This window comes from Lepidochelys olivacea (assembly GCF_965140295.1).
Source record: "Lepidochelys olivacea isolate rLepOli2 genome assembly, chromosome: 13".
NCBI lineage: Eukaryota > Metazoa > Chordata > Testudines > Cheloniidae > Lepidochelys > Lepidochelys olivacea.
In genome coordinates, this window is record NC_140423.1 from 26,421,081 (window position 1) to 26,441,443 (window position 20,363).

The following is a 20,363-nucleotide window of genomic DNA, read 5'->3' on the forward strand; positions in this document are numbered from 1 at the left end:
TGCTTCCCGAGTGCTCTGTGCAGCAGTGATGCTGCGGGGACAAGGGGCTCCTTACCCTCTGCCCCAGGCCATTGTTTTGGGCTTGTGCTTGGAGGAAACCTCAGGGTCCCGCGGTTTAAATAAATCCAGGACTCTTCTTGTTCCAAGGTCTGAATTGCCTTAAATTGTGCTTAATGTAATTCTAGGTAAGGAGCCCAGAGGCTGCCCTATCTGGCAGGAAGGGAGCAGGACCAACTTTCAGGAGTGGGGCAAGCAGGTGGCTTTGGGCTAGATTCCCGGCTGGTATGGTCCCAGCACAGGTGCTTAGGCCAACTGAATTTGCACCCTTGAAAGTTGTCTGAAACTCGGCCTTCCAAGTCATCAGCTTTTCCTGCTCTGCGAGGGCGAGCTGGTTAGTCCTGCCCAAATGGCAGCCTCCAAAGGCCAAGTCAGAGCAAGTGACGGCAGGAGATACTGCCGTGGCAAAAGGTGTCCCAGAGTGCTCTTTGGGGGTGAGACTTGGGCACTATTAGAATGACAAGTTGAGTGAGGGGATAGCCTTTATTGGAGCAAGTTCTGCTGGGGAGGGGGAGACAAGCTTTCAAGCCACACAGAGCTCTGCTAAAGCCATTCGTTAATGTAACTGACAGTCTGGCTTCCCTGCCTAGTTGAAATGTGTCCCAGTTTTACCATGGGTCTCCCTCTTCCCCCCCCTTCCCCCTTTCATCCTCTTAATCCTAATCTCGGCTGGCACACGGGAGCCCTGGAGCTGCAGTGTCCTGCCATGGGCAGTTGTCATGGCAGCAGCCACTTTCTCTCCCATGTGTTACAGGGTCTCAGTGTGGGATAAAGGAGGTTTGTTTTGTTCCAAAGCGGATTGCCTGGCACGGGCTTCTTCTCATGAGGCACCTCCCCCTGACCTGTGGAAGGCAGGATCCTGAGTTCAGACCCAGCTGCTCTGGCGGATTATATAAAACCTAGGGTAATTGGCTGACCCTTTGTTGATGCTTTTTTAGAAAACATTTCTGCCCATCTTGGACATCCTTGAGGTTTGCAGAATTAGACACACAGGGAAGCCCAGCAGCCTCGATCTCTTTCTGTCGGATTACCCATAATGGGCATGTTTCCTCCAAGAACTGGGCCCCATCTGGGCTGGAGGGAGGGGTGAGTTGTGGGTATGAAACAGAGCTTACATGTGTGTCTATTGGGGTCAAAATCAGAAACACCCACCTTTTTCCCCTCAGAATGGCTGAAATCTTAACTGAGATCTCTCCAAGCCTGCGGCTGGGGTCACGTTTTTGCAGCCTTGGCTTGATTGCTTTAAACCCCCACCATGTTGCAGAAAAGGCTCTATGCAGCCTGTCGGATGCTGGAGCTGGCCAGCTGAATGTTTGAGTGGCAGCTCCAATGTGTGGGGCACAGACTGCCCTCTGGCTGGGACTCCCCCATCATGGAACGTGTAATGGATTTTCTCTTGCAATGACATTTTTGCTGCTTTCAGCTCCATGGCCTTATACTAGCAGGTCTTATTCTGGGCAGCTACATTAGCTTCCAGCATTGGAGGGTGGATTTTGAATCTCACTTGTAATCTGGTCCTCACATCTACATCTTGTGTAATTTCAGAAAGTGAGTGATTTAACATTGGTGCTTGAGGGTCCCAAACTGCTCTAGGGATCACCAGTGGCCTGCAGAGAGCTGGCTTGGGGCATGGCACTATTTGCCTTCTAGCTTGGAGCTTTATACTGATACCCATCACTATAATCTCTGGGCATCTTCTGTGTTAAATCAATAACCTATTAAACCAGGGATCGGCAACCTTTGGTACGCGGCCCGCTGGGGTAAGCCCCCTGGTGGGCCGGACGGTTTGTTTACCTGCCGTGTCCGCACGTTCGGCTGATCGCGGCTCCCACTGGCCGCAGTTCTCCGTTCCAGGCCAAGGGGGGCTGTGGGAAGCAGCATGGGCTGAGGAATTATGCTGGCCGCCCTTCCCGCAGCCCCCATTGGCCTGGAGCAGCAAACCGCGGTCAGTGGGAGCCGCGATCAGATGTCAAGTCCACTAGGAAACTACAAGTCATATCCAAAGTAGCTAGAGCTGAGAGTTTGCCTGCTCTCCCCTGCATCTTTGTGGGTTCAGTTATAAGGCTGTTCTGCTCTGAAAAAACAGTAACCCAATCTTTCCTCACTGGCAATATTACCAGGTTACCACATACAAGCTTAGGAACGCTTTCTTCCTCAGTTTCAGTTAAGTCCAGAACCACCTCTGGGACAACTGAAATATCCTCAGCCTTCATAGGCTGAGGCACCTTCTGTCTGCTCCACAGACAAAGGGCTGGAGGTGCATTCTCCTTCATTAGGCACACAATTGGAAACAGTTTTTCCTTCAACAAATAAATTCTTGCTTTCCACAAACAGTAGCTCATCAGACAGAGCTACTTTAAGTACATCACTTTTACCTGGTTCAGGCTCACTTTTACAAACTTCACTTGCCAGCAATCCATCACCTGCCAGAAATCTACCCTTACCTTCCTCAGTTAGGGCTTCAAACTGACCATCAACATTAATGTGCTCCAAAGAAGTGTTTCCCGGAGATTCTTTCTGCGCATCATCTAGTCCTAGACTCACTTCTGAGACACTAGACAGACATTCAGAAATTTCTTCACCATATAAACTGCTTTTCTGACTGGACAAACAGCTATTTTCCACAATCCCAAGGCTAGAGAAACTCTTCCTAGTTATAGCATACCTGGTTAAACATATGCAACTTCTTAGAGTCAAACCCCCCCTCCCCCCGCCCCTTTCACAAATTTCCCTGTCTGTTACAGACAATACAGAGGATTCACATTTATACTTTTTCTGGGACTCGGTTATGACCTTACTCTGATTAAACATCACTTTAATGTCATTCCCAATAAAAAGATCTGTAGGCAATAGCTTCCTTACACCAACTATAACTAATTCCATTCCATTCAATGTGGATTTCGGCTAAAGGCACACTCGCAGTAAACTCGTAGAGGATTACAATATTCACACTCTTATCTGGTAAATAATCGTCCTCTCTGACAAAATCTGCTTTAACTAGAGTGATGTTAGAAGCTTTTACCATTGATTTTTACACTCTTTAGGAATTTCCTATTACCGCCCCCATACATAGGATTGGCACCATTTATGGGGTTACCTCCTCCTGAGCTCACAGTAACAGCATTTACATAAAAGGTGGCAGTGTTGGGGTATATTTGGTTGACCTCTTTCTGGTCAAGGTCCATTAGCAGATTTTTCAGTTCTTGATCAGTGGCTTTCTTCTTAAAGGATAAAGCCTTCTGTGAGCACAAATCTTCTGGGGCTTGCAGTTGTTTTAAGGTCTTTTGTATTCATAGCTTCATATGATTGTGGATCACTCATTGTGACTAACTTTAACCTTTAACCCTCTCTGTTTTAAATTTAAAATTTGGAATAACTTGGGGTTCTGATCCAAAACCCAAGTGATCTGGTTTTGTAGATCCTGCCGACTATGCCAATGTGACTGGGGGTGCCCTGGGCAGCCCTTACTGGTAATGTCAAGGTCAGGGCAGGCTGCAAAAGGGGGAGCAGATACTCCCAAGGCTGGTGGGTAACACTGAAGTTAAACCTCCCAATCAGTCACAAACTGCTTCTGATCCCCCACACTGGTTATCCAAAAGCAAAAAAAAAAAAAAAAAAAACCCACCTAGTCCCCTTTATTGCCTTCCAGTCTCTGGCTCCCAATCAGCACCTAGGTCCAGTACACTGAGAAGTTATTTTAAACTCTGCTCACATCTACAAAATGTTCTTCTGACCCCAAAGGGTCAGCCATGTCACCAGATCAGTATAGGTTTGGATCTTACCCAAAATACCACACTGCAGCCAATTCTTATTAACTAAACTAAAATTTATTAAACAACAAAAGAGAGAGAGAATGGTTAAAAGATCAATATACATACAGACAAGAGTTCAGTTAATTGAGGTTTAGATTCATAGAGATGGTGAGCTTTGTAGTTGCAAAGAGTGCCTTTAGAATTCAGTTCATAGGTTATAGTCCAATGTCCAAATATCATATTCATGGCTGTCAAGGTTCCTTCACCTCTCTGAACTCTAGGGTACAGATGTGGGGGGGGGATCTGCATGAAAACCCCCTAAGCTTATTTTTACCAGCTTAGGTTAAAACTTCCCCAAGGTACAAACTATTTTACCTTTTCCCCTTAGACACTTGGTGGTGGCAGCAATAAAGTCCAACAAATATATAACAGGGAGAGAGCCCACTTGGAAACGTCCTTCCCCCGAAAAATCCTCCCCAAACCCTACACCCCCTTTCCTGGGGAAGGCTTGATAAAAATCCTCACCAATTTGCATAGGTGAACACAGACCCAAACCCTTGGATCTTAAGAACAATGAAAAAGCAATCAGGTTCTTAAAAGAAGAATTTTAATAGAAGAAAAAGTAAAAGAATCACCTCTGTAAAAGCAGGATGGTAAATATCTTACAGGGTAATCGGATTCAAAACATAGAGAATCCCTCTAGGCAAAACCTTAAGTTACAAAAAGACACAAAAACAGGAATATCCATTCCATTCAGCACAGCTATTTTATCAGCCATTTAAACAAAACAGAATCTAACGCATATCTAGCTAGATTACTTACTAAGTTCTAAGACTCCATTCCTTTTCTGTTCCCAGCAAAATCATAGAATCCTAGAATATCAGGGTTGGAAGGGACCTCAGGAGGTCATCTAGTCCAATCCCCTGCTCAAAAGCAGGACCAATCCCCAATTAAATCATCCCAGCCAGGGCTTTGTCAAGCCTGACCTTAAAAACTTCTAAGGAAGGAGATTCCACCACCTCCCTAGGCAACGCATTCCAGTGTTTCACCACCCTCCTAGTGAAAAAGTTTTTCCTAATATCCAACCTAAACCTCCCCCACTGCAACTTGAGACCATTACTCCTTGTCCTGTCCTCTTCTACCACTGAGAATAGTCTAGAACCATCCTCTCTGGAACCACCTCTCAGGTAGTTGAAAGCAGCTATCAAATCCCCCCTCATTCTTCTCTTCTGCAGACTAAACAATCCCAGTTCCCTCAGCCTCTCCTCATAAGTCATGTGTTCCAGACCCCTAATCATTTTTGTTGCCCTTCGCTGGACTCTCTCCAATTTATCCACATCCTTCTTGTAGTGCGGGGCCCAAAACTGGACACAGTACTCCAGATGAGGCCTCACCAATGTCGAATAGAGGGGGACGATCACGTCCCTCGATCTGCTCACTATGCCCCTACTTATACATCCCAAAATGCCGTTGGCCTTCTTGGCAACAAGGGCACACTGCTGACTCATATCCAGCCTCTCGTCCACTGTCACTCCTAGGTCCTTTTCCACAGAACTGCTGCCTAGCCATTCGGTCCCTAGTCTGTAGCTGTGCATTGGGTTCTTGCGTCCTAAGTGCAGGACCCTGCACTTATCCTTATTGAACCTCATCAGATTTCTTTTGGCCCAATCCTCCAATTTGTCTAGGTCCCTCTGTATCCTATCCCTGCCCTCCAGCGTATCTACCACTCCTCCCAGTTTAGTATCATCCTCAAAAAGCATCACACAGACAGAGAGAGCCTTCGTTTCTCCCCCCTCCAGCTTTTAAAATATCTTGTCTCCTCATTGGTCATTTTGGTCAGGTGCCAGCGAGGTTATCCTAGCTTCTTAACCCTTTACAAGTGAAAGGGTTTTTCCTCGGGCCAGGAGAGATTTTAAAGGTGTTTACCCTTCCCTTTATATTTATGACAAGGGTGTAACAGCATAACTGGGACCTCAGCCTTGCCACTCAGACTTCCCCTGATGAAGCTTAAGCAGATTTGAGATGACAGAATCAGGGCCCCAGGATCTTTTATACAATTTCATGTCCTCTTTGACAAGTTGGGAGTTCCATTTGGAACAAAAGGTAATTAGGATGACTTTGAAGGAGGTCCATCACCAGTACTTAGCTATAGAATTAACATAAGGCAATTTGCTTGTTCCTCCACCATTCACAGATTATTTGCTATACATCTCAAAGAGAGATGAACACAGAGATATCCCGTGTTTACAATTCATTTAAATGCTAGGATGTTCTTTTGATCTCTGAATGATCAGAATACAGCATAGGCAGGAACTGTTAATTACACTGTTGACCCTACTCATACATATTTAAATACACAAAACCACAAACATCATCTTCCCCCATGTCTTTTGAAGGTTCTTTATTTTTCAGGATGTTTAACCCTTTCTAGCCATGCATCATAGAAGGGCAACAAAAATTATTAAGAGTGTGGACCAGCTTCTGTCGGAAGAGAGATTAAAAAGATGGGGACTTTTCAGCTGGGAAAAGAGACAACTAAGGGGGTGTATGATAGAGAGCTATAAAATTGTGATTGGTGACAAAAAAGTGACTAGGGAAGTGGTGTTTATTTGTTCACATAATACAAGAGCCATGGGTCACCTGATAAAATTCATAGACAGCAGATTTAAAATACACAAAAAGAAGTATTTCTTCACACACTGCAGTCAACCTGTGGAACTTGTTGCCAGGGCATGCTGTAAAGGCCAAACCTATAACTGGGTTAAAAAAAGAACTAGGTCAGTTAACGGAGGATGGGTCCATGACTGGCTGTTGCCAAGATGGTCAGGGATGCAACCCTAGTGTCTCTAGCCTCTGATTGCCAGAAGCAGGGCATGGCCGACAGGATGGGACACTGAGTGATTACCTGTTCTGTTCGTTTCTTCTGAAGCACCTAACATTGGTCACTGGCGGAAGACAGGACGCTGGGCTAAATGGACCTTGGGTCTGACCCAGCATGGCTGTTCTTATGTTCAGGTTTCCAGCTCTTCTGGGAGAGTCTGAACAAGAAAGCGATTGCCTAGCTGACACCTGTATGTTTCTAATAGGAATAATGCATGAAAGCATTATTCCTATTAGAGTCTGTAAATCCCCCTCATTTAGGGTCTACACATGCTCCTTTGTAAAAACTGCTGTAAAACTCTCTGCCTCTCCCCCCAGCACCCCTTAACTAGTGGGACTGTGTTGTTTTAATGAGGAGACAGCAGGGGGGGCACATCGAAACAGCTCGTAGGGGGACTAGGCCCTGCGAAAAGGTCAGCTGGGCAGCATTAGGCAGCTGGGAATAAAGAGGTGCATTATCGGGGGGTGGTCTAAATGCTCCTAGGGTCGCGTGGGGCTTGCTGTTCTTAAAGCTTATTTCCCTTCACAGCTTCCCAGGCCGCTCGGGGCAGGGACTTTTACTCGCCCACTAGGAGCTCTTCCTCCACTGAAACCTAGCGGGGCCAGAAGCATGCCCCATGTGGGCTGCCTGGCAGCTCATTCAGGCTCAGTGAGGCGCAGGCCTGGGTGAAGGGTGCCTCCATCGGCTGCTCCCATGAAGGGAGTTTGTCACTTTAGAGCAGGGGTCGGCAACCTACGGCACACTTGCGCAAGGCAGCACGTGAGCTGATTTTTAGTGGCTCTCTGCTGCCAGCTGGGGTCCCGGCCGCCGGCCCCGCTCAGCCCACTGCGATGAACGGAACCCCAGGCTGAGCGGGGCCGGCGGGCGGGACCCCGGCTGGCAGGGGCCAGTGGACAGAACCCCAGCCTGGCAGCGGGCTGAGCGGGGCCGGCGGCCGGGACCCCGGCTGGCAGGGGCCAGTGGACAGAACCCCAGCCTGGCAGCGGGCTGAGCGGGGCCGGCGGGCGGGACCCCGGCTGGCAGGGGCCAGTGGACAGAACCCCAGCCTGGCAGCGGGCTGAGCGGGGCCGGCGGCCGGGACCCCGGCTGGCAGGGGCCAGTGGACAGAACCCCAGCCTGGCAGCGGGCTGAGCGGGGCCGGCGGCCGGGACCCCGGCTGGCAGGGGCCAGTGGACAGAACCCCAGCCTGGCAGCGGGCTGAGCGGGGCCGGCGGCCGGGACCCCGGTTGGCAGGGGCCGGCACATGGAACCCGAGACCGGCAGAGGGCCGCACGTGTGCCGCAGGTTGCTGACCCCTGGTCTAAAGTGACAAACTCCCTTCATAAAAGCAGCCAGGCTGGGGTTCCGTCCGCCACCCCCTGTAAATGTATTACAGGCACGCGAAACCTTAAATTACAGTAAATAAATGAAGACTTGGCACGCCACTTCTCAAAGGTTGCCGACCCCTGCTTTAGACTGTGGAGCCCGTCACAGCAGGGATTGTGTGCCGTGCTGTATTTATACAGCACCTGACACTCTTGGGGGAGGGCTCTGACTGGGCCCTTTGGATGCTTTCACAATATAGAGCTTTACTGGAACTTGCCGCCCCCTGCCCAAAAAAAAAAAAAAAAAAAAAAAAAAGAAGTGTGAAGCAACTGCCCTGGCACAGGGAGTCGGATGGGAGAAGTGCTGGCAACTCAAGGGGCAGGCCTGGGGGCAGAGGTGGCTGCTAGCAGGAGCCACTCAGGCCTTCACACATGCCAGGCATGATGCAGAGCACCAAGGCGGATGCCCAAGCATGAGGCAGGGTGAGGCCCTGGCCAGCCATTTTACTCAATGGTGCCAATTGGGCAGAAAATACTAAATGTCACAGTAAACCACTAAAATAATCTACACAACAAAAAGTAAGAGTGTGGGAAAATCCCTCAGGAAGCTCCTTGGCCAGGCGGGGGAGAGCAAGGCAGGGGCGATTGTACTATGCCAGGGAGTCGTGGATGGGGCTGTGTCAGGACAAGGGCAGCGCCCTACCACACCTGGCTGGCCAGTTCCCTGGCTGTGGTGCACGGAGCTGCACCCCCAGTGCCCTCAGATGGCGAGTTGGGCCGGGGGTCGGGCGGGGCTTTGTGGCTGGTGGCTGCCAGAGCTGAACTTGCAGATCAGGCTGTACTGTGTGACCCAATGGCTTAGCACAATGGGCACAAGCAGGTTTCCAATTCCGGGGCCCGCACTCGCCTCATGCACCTGCCACAAAGTGTGTGTGTGTCGTCCTGTCCCCCGCCTCCCACAAAACGTGAGCTCAGCCCTTATCCAGCAGGAGCCATGCTCCAAGGGCTCACCCGCCTGCTATGTCCAGCATACGGAAATGGGACTGAAGCAAGCAGGGTATCCCCGGCGCACCCTTGAGGGCTACCAGAATGAGCTCACGAAGAATGACAGACATGCACAGGAAAAGAGGCCAGCAAATGGGTAGGGCTGTGTCAAAGTGGCACACAACATGCGCCTGGCAAGGCCGACCCCTTTGGTAACAAATGGCAGGGTGGGGGGGTGTCTGTGAGAGCGCAAGTGTGACAATTGAGCTGCATGACTATGAGCCAACAATTTTTTGTGTGACTGCTACATCAGCAAAGTAACAGTCACGCAACCGTTTTTTTTTGCCACTTCTGAAATTTTTGTTTCAAACTTTGTCACCAAATTTGACCCAATCATGCAAATAGTTGTGCACGCACGCCCGCACGCACACACACCCCCCCACACACACACACATTTTTTTTGTAGGGGGCAAGGGAGGCAAATGTACAAGGCCCTATACAAATTTTTCACCCAGCGCGATTTACTCGTGCATGGCAGCTTGAACTGTGCATGATGGTGGGTAACCAGCTTGCCCAACAAATAAGCTGCTTTTAGGGGTTGGTGCATGAACTGATTAAGACGAGGGCCATGAAAGGGTCAGCGATAATGGACCGGCCGGGTCTACCGCGGCCTGAGCCTGGTGATGGGTCGCCTGTAAATGCCCCTGCTGGAGCAGAGAGCGGCTGGGTGAGGTAATAATTGTTATTGGCCCACCTTTCAAGCTTACACAGCACTCTGCTGCCCATCATTGTGAGTTTGAACACTTGGACCTGGCACCAACAGCAGCTGGTGCAATAAACAGTCCCTCATACCTTGGGGCCATGGCTACAACAACTCTAAACTCTAAACTCAGTAGAGCAGTCATACGCTACACCAGATTGCAACCTTACGCCAGTTCAGATGGGTTTGGTATGGCTCATAGTCCGGTATAAATTGAAAAGAGGCTGAAGGCCATAAAACAGCAGGGCACAAGCAAGCCAGTGGATCTATTGGCCCGGGGGCTGGGAGCGAGCGGGAGGGGAAAGTAGGTGCGTATATGAATGGCAGGGATTGGTGTTAGGACCAGGATTTTTTAACGTCATCATTAAAGATGTGGCAGCGAGCATAAGCAGCAAGGTAATGAACCACTAAGCCCACATGGACTGCAGAGGGCTCAACGTGCCCGTGAGGAGAGACAGAACACAAGGGAGCAAGAGACAACTATGATTTGGTTTGGGAAGCTGCAGGTCCACATGTGAGGGGAAGAATAACCAGCGTTGTGAGACCTAGCCCATGGGGGGGTCTGCTGGTAACTCCTACGTGACACCGTAATGCAAGATGGTGGCAAGAGGCCAGTACAGTTTGGGGTTGCACAGGCAGAGTGGCCTATGCTGCAATGCTATGCTCCATCACGAGCTGCTGGTTCTCAGCAAGACACAGAGTGGGTGGGCGGGCGGGCTGAGGGCTCGGTGAAAAGGTCAGTGCGGCTGCAGTATTTTCAAGTGGCCGTGGGCCTGGCTGTGCCTTTTAAAAGACTGTATAGCAGGGTGAAGCAGTGACAGTGAGGACAGTCTCTACAAATATATTAACAGTAGGATGGCAGGAGAGGAATTATTTAGGTTGATATAAGCCAGGGCTTGAAAAACACTGGAGGAGAGGGGTCAAACGGGTGAGAAATCATGCCCAGAGCAGTGGCGTAGGCAGCATTTAAGCTTCCAGTTTTAAGTGGCTAGCCCACGTGGTTTTGAGGAAACTTTCCAAACTACAACCCCGATACAAGGCAACTGCTCCTGCTCAGGGCTTCCCTTAACAGCACAGTGCAATTGTAAGAGTCACCCCCTCACCCAGCCACTCTGTGCCACCATGCAGGACCCCAGGTGAATGTTGCCAGGCCTGAGCACTGAACAAGCATGAGATTGTTCTTTAAAATCTCATGATTTCTAAGCCAGACAGAACCTCACATCTGTTCTTGGCCTTCTGCTTTGGGCCTAACTCACATCCCCCCCCCCCCCAAGTTTTTCTCCACTGCCCCAAGGGCTAGAAACACACTTTGATTTTCCATTGAGATGCTCACATAATCATATGACTCCTGGAGCTTTGGGACAAAACGCCACTTAGTGCACTGAGGCAATGCTGTAGCCAGCAGTGAAAGGAACAAGACGTGGGTTGGTTTTACTCTGACATTGCAATGGAAGGTAGGAGCAGCAGCAACGGAAGGCAGGCGTTAGTCACAGGGAAAGGGGACCAGAAATTAAAGGTTGGGGGAACAGCTCCAGTAAAGCAGTGTGATCCCCTCCACCCCTGTTCCTCCTTACAGCTGCTCTGAAGGAAGAGCCATGAATAAAGCGCCTTCTCTGTTCCAGAAGCCAGGACTGAGTAAGGCTTCAAACGTACCAGACACCCACTAGCCAATAGCTTACATCAAAGCGACTGAATGGCAGCAAGGGGAAGCATCTTCAGAGGAATTTTAGCCCCCCGGGGATGGGAGATTCTTACCCCAGCTTCTCCCTGGCCCTTAGCTTCCCTATTGGCTTGGAGTGAGGAGACACCTGGTAACTTTTCCAAGCACAGACTTTGGAGTGGGAGGAGTAGCAGGGGTTGGATGAAGATTTTTTAAAAAGGGGGATAAGTTAGGCTCAGCATTAAGCGAGGCTTCTGAGCAGTGAGCTGCAGCACGACCTGAAACTGCTGGCCAAGGGACGCAAACCCCTTGGCTTGGGGGACCCATCTAAAACTAGCATGTGATTGAGCACAAGAATATGAATAAGGACCAATCCTGCCTGGGAGAAAAGTGGGGGATTCTAATGGCTTCCTCCCCTAGGCCCAATCTTCCTCTGGCACTAGGGTAATTCCAGTGAATTCAGGGGGGTTACTTCTGCCTGAGACCAGTGGGAGAGAAGAATCAGGCCCCTTTGTTGTAGAGGAAGTCAGGTCATTAGCAGGGATCCTACATGAATCTGCCAGCAGGTTTAAACAAAGTATGAGTTAGCAAGCGAGCAGCCTCATTTCCCTCCCCCACTGCACACAGGCCTTCTCTGGTCTGCAGACGCCAATGCAGCTTAATGGCTTGGTTCAGAAGTGGACTCCCTAGAACTGAGCACAGGAGAAGTATGTAATCCTTAGTGTTTACAGAGCACTTTTCAGCAATAGAAGTCGGCACTTTACAAAGTAGGGCAGGATCATTATCCCATTTTATATATGGGGAAACAGAGGCACAAGCCGGTGAAGTGTCTGGTCCAAGGTCATCCAGCATGGCAGTGGCAGAGTCAGGAATAGAATCCAGGACTCCTGCGTGCCAGCACTGTGTTCTGTCCCCTAGGCAACACTGCCACCCTTGGCCACACAGGCCTTGTTTAAACCCAGGTGCAGCTGGCATGGCTCAGCTATCACCATGGGCTTTGGATCTCCCCCTCCCCAACTGCTGGGGGATGCTCACAGTGAAAATGAATGAGACGGGAAAAGAACATTCCTGCAAGACACAACTTGAATTCATATTTATTTGTATGTATATGTATATAGACTTTTGTATCGCTTTAACTGGGTGGGGTTTTTTCATATACATTTCTTTTGGAAGAATACATGAAAAAAGGAAAAAAATGTAAATCAGTACATTCCTCAAGTAAAGGGTCTCTGCCACAACGGGACCAAAACACCCCATGCAATGGAGAGAAGGGGAAGGGTTTTTTTTTTTTTTTTTTTTTGAACAATTCAAAGAAGAACAAAGGAAATCAAGGTCCAAAAGTTGCCAGAGAAGCAGTGCTGTATGTGTCAGAGCTGTATAAATTAGGCTAACTCCACTCTGCTACATTTTAAAGTGCAAAGAAGCTCAGTTTATTTATCTACAGAATACAGGCAAATTATTCCCTCCCACCCCCTGGTTAAAAAATAAAAAACAATAATAAAATAAATCTAACAGATATACATTATCCACAGTCCTACAGACGCCTACACCTACTCGGTAGCACCAAGAATTTGATATGCGTGTAATTAAAATCAATCAAAACTCAAGAGCAATGATTTTGTTTGTTTGTTGGCTTGTTTTTTTTGCAGACTTCCTGTCCTTTATTAGATTTTCAGAGGACAAGCCCCTCCCCGCACTACAGGTCAAGGAGATGGGCCCCCTCCTTCGACTCCCCATCACCAGCCCCAGCTGATTTGGCATTAGACTAAGAACAATTACACACACAGCACAGTGAGAGCAGCTGAAGTTCCTGCTGAGGAGGAGGTGGGATGGGGAGGTGAGGGATTAGTGCTGTACATGGGGCAGGGGGATAGGGCCAAACTACACAAAGGGAGGGGAGGCATGAGTCAAACACACCGCACTAGCTTTGTCTGTGCCTCTACAGGGGTGAAGTTAATGGGGGCGGGGAGAGGGGTGTCTGCACAGCTCCTGCGCCGTGAGCCTCTGGCCACGTCATCTTCCCAGGGTGAAGGGGTGGGGGCCATGTGCAACAGTTTCAGTTTGTCCCCGCGTGCTGTGCATCTGTCTCAGTAGCCGAAGGTCTCCTGCGAGGCATAGACCATGTAGAGGAAACCGTCCTCGTCCTTCTCCTGCTCGTAGATCTCCGAGATGGGGGTGGAGACACTCACCATGCTGTGCTGGTTCACCAGCAGGAAGAAGGCCTGGGTAGGGTTCAGCTGCAGGCGGCGCCTGAGGGCGACAGACAAGGGAGGGGTGGTTAGACCAAACGAGGAATGGCAGGGAAGGCAACGGAGCAGTGACCTCCCAGGGGAGCTGGCGGGCTGGAGGCCCCCCATCTGTTCAACAAGGCCAGGCCCGGGCACTCAGCCTCCCTGGTGTGACCCAGAACTGCCCTTGTGGGAAGGGAACCTTTTCCCACTAAGCTGGGCCCATTCCAGCTTGCCCAGCCAGGGCCACCTTCTACTAAGGCTCTTGCTCAGATACATGGCGCTCCCCGTGCTTCTGGGGGAGAAGGGCTGAGCTGCTCTGGTGCTGGTGCAACCGAGGGACTCGGGACCCCTTCTGCCATGGTCCCCCAAGCACCACAGCTTCTGGCAGGGCATGGGGCAGGAAGGTACCAGCTGCCCTCTCAGGCCGAGCTCTCTCCAGGTTTGAGCCATCACGCTCAGCCCCCTCGCGTTCCCAGGGCTCCTGGTAATGCAGTATTTAGGGCAGCATTCACAAAGGATCCCCGAAGCCTGAGCCGGGTGCCCGGCCTCCCAGTACAACTAACGGGGAGCAACAGGGTGCCTCACCTCAGCTAGCCAATGGGAGATGCCAAATCAAGGGGGTGTCCCGCCCTGCTCTGAAAGGAACATCTCCCTTTCAGCCCAGTGGTTCAGGCACAGACCTGGCCTGTGGGAGAGGTCTGGTTCAAGTCTCCCCTCCACCGGACGGCAGGAAGGATTTGAAGCGGGATCTGCCACCTGGGCTATTGTGATGTGGACTCCCTCAATCACTTCATGGTGGATCATGAAAAGAATTACTGGAGCAGGGGAAGTGGATCCGGGATCTCCCACTTCCCAGGTGAGGGCTCTAACCACCAGACTATTCAGTCACTCTCCTGCTCACTCTCTCTGTGGCCCCGTGTTGAAGCTGTTCCACTGCGGATACAATTCCTGGGCCAGAGAGAGCAACGCTGAGCTCGTGGTCAGAGCACTCCCTGCCCACTAAAGTGGAACTTAGGTGCCTAAGTCCTTTTGTGGTGCCAGCCCTTACTGCCTCCTGAAAGACTCTCCATCCCAGCCTGCTGCACCCTCTCCCATTGTACCCCTTCCCCTGGGCAGCTCCACGAGACTAGCAGCATCCTCACACAATGCTTATGGCCTCAGAGCTACGCTCGCTGAATGGGCTTTCCAAGCAAGGCAGCATCAAGGGATCTGAGCGCTGGAAGGGGAATCGGCAACTCCCGAGCTCCAATCCTGGCTTGGAAATCAACCCGCTCTGTGGCCTGGGGCACAGCCCTCCCTTTCTGCTCCCACCTCCGTTACCAGGGAGCCAACTCATGTGCCATCAATGCAGGGCATGCTGCAGAATAAGGCTCTCCCACCCCCATGCTGCCCTCCCAAGAACCCCTCTCTTGCCAGCCAGAAGAATGACGACTATCACACTCTGGCCTCCCAGTGCACGGCAAAGGGCAAGGAATTGGAGAGGAGGAGGTGGCTTTGCTCCTAGCTCAGCTATTGGAAGCTCAGCACAGGCACCCATAGCAGGAGGATGGGGATGGAGGGAGGAGGATGCTGGTGCTTTAGTATAGCCCAAGCCCATCACACCAGGCAGCAGACACATTGCTTCCTTTTGTAAGGAGATGGCTGCAGGGCCTCGGTTCTGAACCCCTCCCAGGCCCTAGAATCCATCCACCACTTAGTGACAGCCAGCCAGCTTGTCCATTGCTCCCTTCCCCAACATTACTAGCCAGTACCTGTTTTCCCCACCCAGCACAGCCGCCCCATCCTGCGCAGGTCACACTGCCAAGGCGGGACAGGAGGGTTCATGGCACATTCACTTTGGGCTGTTTCACTTACCGGATAATTTTTACCAATTCACTCATATTGACGTGGTCGGGGACTAGAAATTTGGTCTTATCCAGCACAGGCAGCTGCTTTTCCCCCTTGTATCTTTCAATGATGACCTGGTGAGAGAAAAGGGCAGAGTCAGGCCCAACCTGCAGCTGCCAAAAGGCCACTATAACGGGTGCCACCATCTCCATGAAGGTAAGTGCCTGCATTAACCCTCTGAAAGCCGGAGAAGAGCAGCAGCTCCTCCAGCAACAAAGTTTTTCAGCAAGTTTCCCTCCTGAACGTTTTGTCCCTGAGCCCCACGGTACTGAGAATCTCCCCCCAGCGCCCCTCCACTGAATGACTTATTTTAGATCAATACCAAGAAGTGGCAACTTTACATTTGCTCTGAGAGCATGTGATGGGGCTCCCAGTTGAGTGTGCACTGGAATGAACACAACCAGCTGTCGGTTCTGCAGATGGAAGAGAGCTTAGAAATCAAAGAGATGCAGAAAAGGCACACCAGGCACAGAGCTGGACACGCCCCCCCATTTAGAAACTTATTAGTCTCTTATCACACAATCCAGTTACAGGGAATCTGTGGCATGCCCTTCCCACTGCATACAAACCATGCAATGGACTGATGACCGTCTACCATCACGCTCAGACAAAAATCTCTCCCCTAAAGAGCACACTGCAGCCCAGGCTGGGCTGGACTGGACTGGCTCTAGGGCAACCAGCACTCAGCTCAAGGAGGATCCAGAGTTTCTGAAGAATCTGAGCTTCTGTTAGGCAAGATTTTAGCTCACAGGGCTGTGAAGGAACCCTCCCTAATGTGAAGCAATGCAGTGCTGTTTTCCTGACTCTGCAAATAGCCTGGAAAAACAGCTGCACACCAGACATTGGCTACCCTAGTTATACAAATGGGGTGTGGTTGATACTGAAAGCTACTAATGACTACATGTCACCACACAACTATTTCACTGACTGTTTTAGCAGAATACACAGCTACTCTGGGCCTGAGGGCAGGGCCTGGGATTTAGGAAGAGATCAAGTACTACCCCGTTATTTTCTGGTCTGATCCCTGCTATCAGTTTCCTGACTCTCTGATGAGGTTACTTTGTTTTGCAAATCCCAGAGGGGCATTCTTGGCCCCTCCATGGGAGCAGAGCAAGCATCACACCTGGCAGAGCCATGGGGAACACCGGAGTTCAGCAGCCTGCAGTCAGCAGGCAGGAAGAGCACAGGTAAAATATTACAGCACGCAGCTGGAAGGGGCTTGGGGCAGACGGAAAACTGACTGAAGGCCCCAACTTGTATCGTTTCCCATGGAGCCTCACTCCCTACTGAACAGAGCAGTACCCACATCCCAATGGGGCAAAACAAGCAAATGGGCGTGGAGCAACCAAACTCTGCATTAAATATCCCACTAGAAACGCCTCCCCGGGCCAGAGTGGGGATTTTAGCTTACCCTCTATCAAGGCAGACAGTAGGATCTAGGACTAGCCACCTGTAGGGTGCCTGCCCGCTTTCAGATGACACCAGCCACAACTGCCAGGCAATGGGAAGAGAACAGAGTAGGGATGCAGTGCACAGAAGAAGAGTGGTTTGAGATGCAAGTGATCAGCGATGTTCAGAGAGCACTAAGAAATGGGCAGTGGGGAGTTGCTCTGTCCAGCACTGCATTTAGGACCAGGGCCCATGCTGCTGAAACCCTGAAGGGCGAGTCACGGTTTCTGACCCCGCAAGGGCACAATACAAGAGCGTTCCAGGCACAAAATCTCTGCAATAGTCTCCTCACTCCTTGTACAGCCATCTGGACTCTTTCCCTTCTGGCCTGGTTTCAGTATTTCCATCCGCAAACTGGAAGTGGGCCACTGGATTCCAACTAGTCAGCAAATGGCAGCACAGAGGAGAGCGTCTGAGGTGGAGAAGGCCAGGATGGAAAGCCGGAAGTAGCTTAGGCAGCCAGGAGAAGCAGGAATTTTTCCCAGTGGTCTGAGAGTAGAGTGTGTATATAAGCGACCCTTCCCTTCTACTGCCCCAGCCTAGTACCATCTCCCAAGGCCAGAAGATGCAGAGGCCACCAAGAGTCTTTGATGCCTGTTGATGTTGCAGCAATTCCCAAATCCTGCTTCAGCACAGGGGGCTGCACTGGCTGCCTTCTTGAGGTCTCCTCCCACCTTTCAGTGCTAGGACCATGCAGGGTGTTTATTAAAAAGAAGGAAAGTATTTGGAAGTTCATGCTGATATTTTCATGGATCCTCTTCCCAGCAACTAGCGTCAGGGTATTTCCCTGTTAGTATTCATCGATTTCCCTCCACCCTGTCATGCTACAAACCTTAATTTCAGTTTAGAGAGTTATATGAAAGCTGCTTCCTCTAAAGCATCACAGACTATAGACAGAGATTTTTGAAATAAACAAACAAAAAAAAAAAACAGTAAAGAAAAAAGGCCAAGATTTGTTTCTTTAAAACTTCATCACTTATTCTTCCTCTTTAAAATAATTAAAGAAATCTAAAGAACCAGCTCCATTTTACTGACAGAACAGAGGTAAGAGAAGAATTTCAGTTTCCTCCCCTTCACATTGCAGCCTCAGGCCTCTGCTCCTCTCCCCACTTACAAACAGGAAGCCTCACACAGTAACCTTTTATTGTAGGTTTCAGAGTAGCAGCCGTGTTAGTCTGTATCCGCAAAAAGAAAAAGAGTACTTGTGGCACCTTAGAGACTAACCAATTTATTTGAGCATAAGCTTTCGTGAGCTACAGCTCACTTCATCGGATGCATAAAGGTGATTTGGGAACGAGAGGGGAATATTTGCATATTAGATTACATATATTATATGAAACTGAACATGCATTTCAATACCTCAATCCTCAGTATGGATTCTCACATGTTATACGTTTGTGCTAGAGGAATAAAATTGCAGAATCACAGTTGGATCCTCAAGCCCCAATGGAGAGGCACAGTGAGAATGTGAAGGTGGGGCACATTAGAGAAAACAAAACAACAACAAAATTACAAACCAATGGGCATCTTTCCATCTAGGCACAAAAATGTTTTAGTCTCAAAATCTCTCTCTTGTAAGAATTCCAGGACTTTTGAGGAAAAAATAAATTAAAATGAGGTAGCCAGAAACACACACCAGAAAAAAAAATGTACTTAAAAATCCACAAGAATAGCAACTTCAAAATGTCTTTAAAAATAAAACCATGGAAGAAAATGAATACTGTAGAAAGAGAAATGATGAGGAAAACTGGGATCAGATACAGGATGCAAGCAAGGGGAGGGTGCTGGTGGTAAGAGGCTGTTTTGTAGTAGTAATTTTTTGCATGCATTTCAAAATAAAATCACATCACAGTATCTCAAACGAAAGCAAAAATGAAGCTGGAGATTCTTCCTTAAGTCCCCTGGGCAGATAGGAGCTGGTCATTCCCTCCTCCCCATTCATCCCCAATCCAAAGGGGAAATGAATGTGTGGCTGGATAAGTCTTTATCCCCACTTCTGAGGAAGAGAGAAAAATGAAAGGGAAGATGAGTGGCAATAAAGAGAAAGAAAGTAGCTGTTCACCCCACATGGGACTTAAACCAACAATCTCTGGCTTAGGAGGCCAATGCTTTATCCATTAGGCCACTGGGGCCACACAAAATAGTGTCAAGGAGGGCTCTGAAGAGACACTTCTGAAGCTCCTGGGGCATGCCACAGGGGGAAAGGCTAGATTTAGAGGGTGCAGGAGAACTTACTTAGGGTTGTGTCCACAGCACGGTTTTTACTTACTGCTATAAATCTCTTATGAGATGTTTATAGTCTGTGCAGTAAAAATTAGTTTTGAATTTAACTGAAGACTCTTGTTCTCCACAAAAGTTGTCATGAATGTTTAGGGGTAGATTCCTCTGGCTAATTACAAATGCAACAAACAGAACATGCTGCCTAGCAGAGATTCCTCCACAAAAACCCAACGACAGTTTTGCAGAGTGCTTGTTCATTCAGTAACCACTCCCTTTGCATGATAGGAAATTACTTCATAATAGCATGACTGAGACAGGAGTCCAAACCTATCGAGCCCTCAGGATGCAACAGACCCCGATTTTGGAAAAGTTCTCATCTAGCCCAAACTTGTAATAAAATTAATGGCGATCAAACCAAACATGCAGTGTTGGTCCCAGGATATTAGACACACAAGGTGGGGGAGGCAGTATCTTTTATTGGACCAACTTCTGTTGGTGAGAGAAATGAATTTAAGCTCCCAGGCTCGAAAGCTTAATTTTGCTAGACGCTAAAACTCATGGACTGAATAGAGACACTGGATTTATGGCTTATTACAATCATCTATAACCCACTGACATCTCCCTCCCCTTCCCCCACCACACACCCAGAGGGATGTTAACTGGCCACTTACCTTTGAGTGATCCCTTGAAATGTGTTAACTGCTTATTCTAAACTATGTGTTCCAGTTTGTATTTAGCTGCAACACTGAGTACATTTCCCAGACCTGAAGAGCTCTGTGTAGCTCGAAAGCTTGTCTCTCATCAACAGAAGTTGTTCCAATAAAAGATATTACCTCACCTATCTTGTCCCTTTAATTTTATTGTTTATTTTTTAAAACTTACTGCAAGTTACCGTCAAATGTTTAACAAAGGGGTTTTAATTATTATACAGGTTAGCTGACAACGGAGATTGCTATGCTACATATGACCCTTGTACAACACACATAACAAGAACTTTATAATTCAAATACCCTAGGCCTTAAGAAGTATGGCTGTAGCCAGTCAAGGTAACTTAAATAAATATTCCATTACCACTACAGCTCCAGACTCTCAGTTAACAATACTGATACGTTAACATTCACCTTAGAATTTCAACCACCTTAATTCTGCCCCCACCCTCCAGGATACACGCACTTTAA

General features: G+C 49.1%; 1 protein-coding gene across 3 annotated transcripts in view; it reads right to left on the reverse strand.

Annotated features, from left to right (window-relative positions):
• Window positions 1-12,463: 12,463 nt before the first annotated feature.
• The window catches only part of MAP1LC3A (microtubule associated protein 1 light chain 3 alpha), a 41,704-nt gene continuing 33,804 nt past the window's right edge, over window positions 12,464-20,363 (reverse strand). For all 3 annotated transcript variants that reach the window (XM_084645344.1, XM_084645345.1, XM_084645346.1), the window contains 2 exons: window positions 15,484-15,590; window positions 12,464-13,648 (listed from right to left, as the gene is read on the reverse strand). In XM_084645344.1, the coding sequence (XP_084501470.1) occupies window positions 13,486-13,648; window positions 15,484-15,590 (270 nt within the window). In that variant the 3' untranslated portion in view covers window positions 12,464-13,485. The remainder of the gene's footprint in view (window positions 13,649-15,483; window positions 15,591-20,363) is intronic.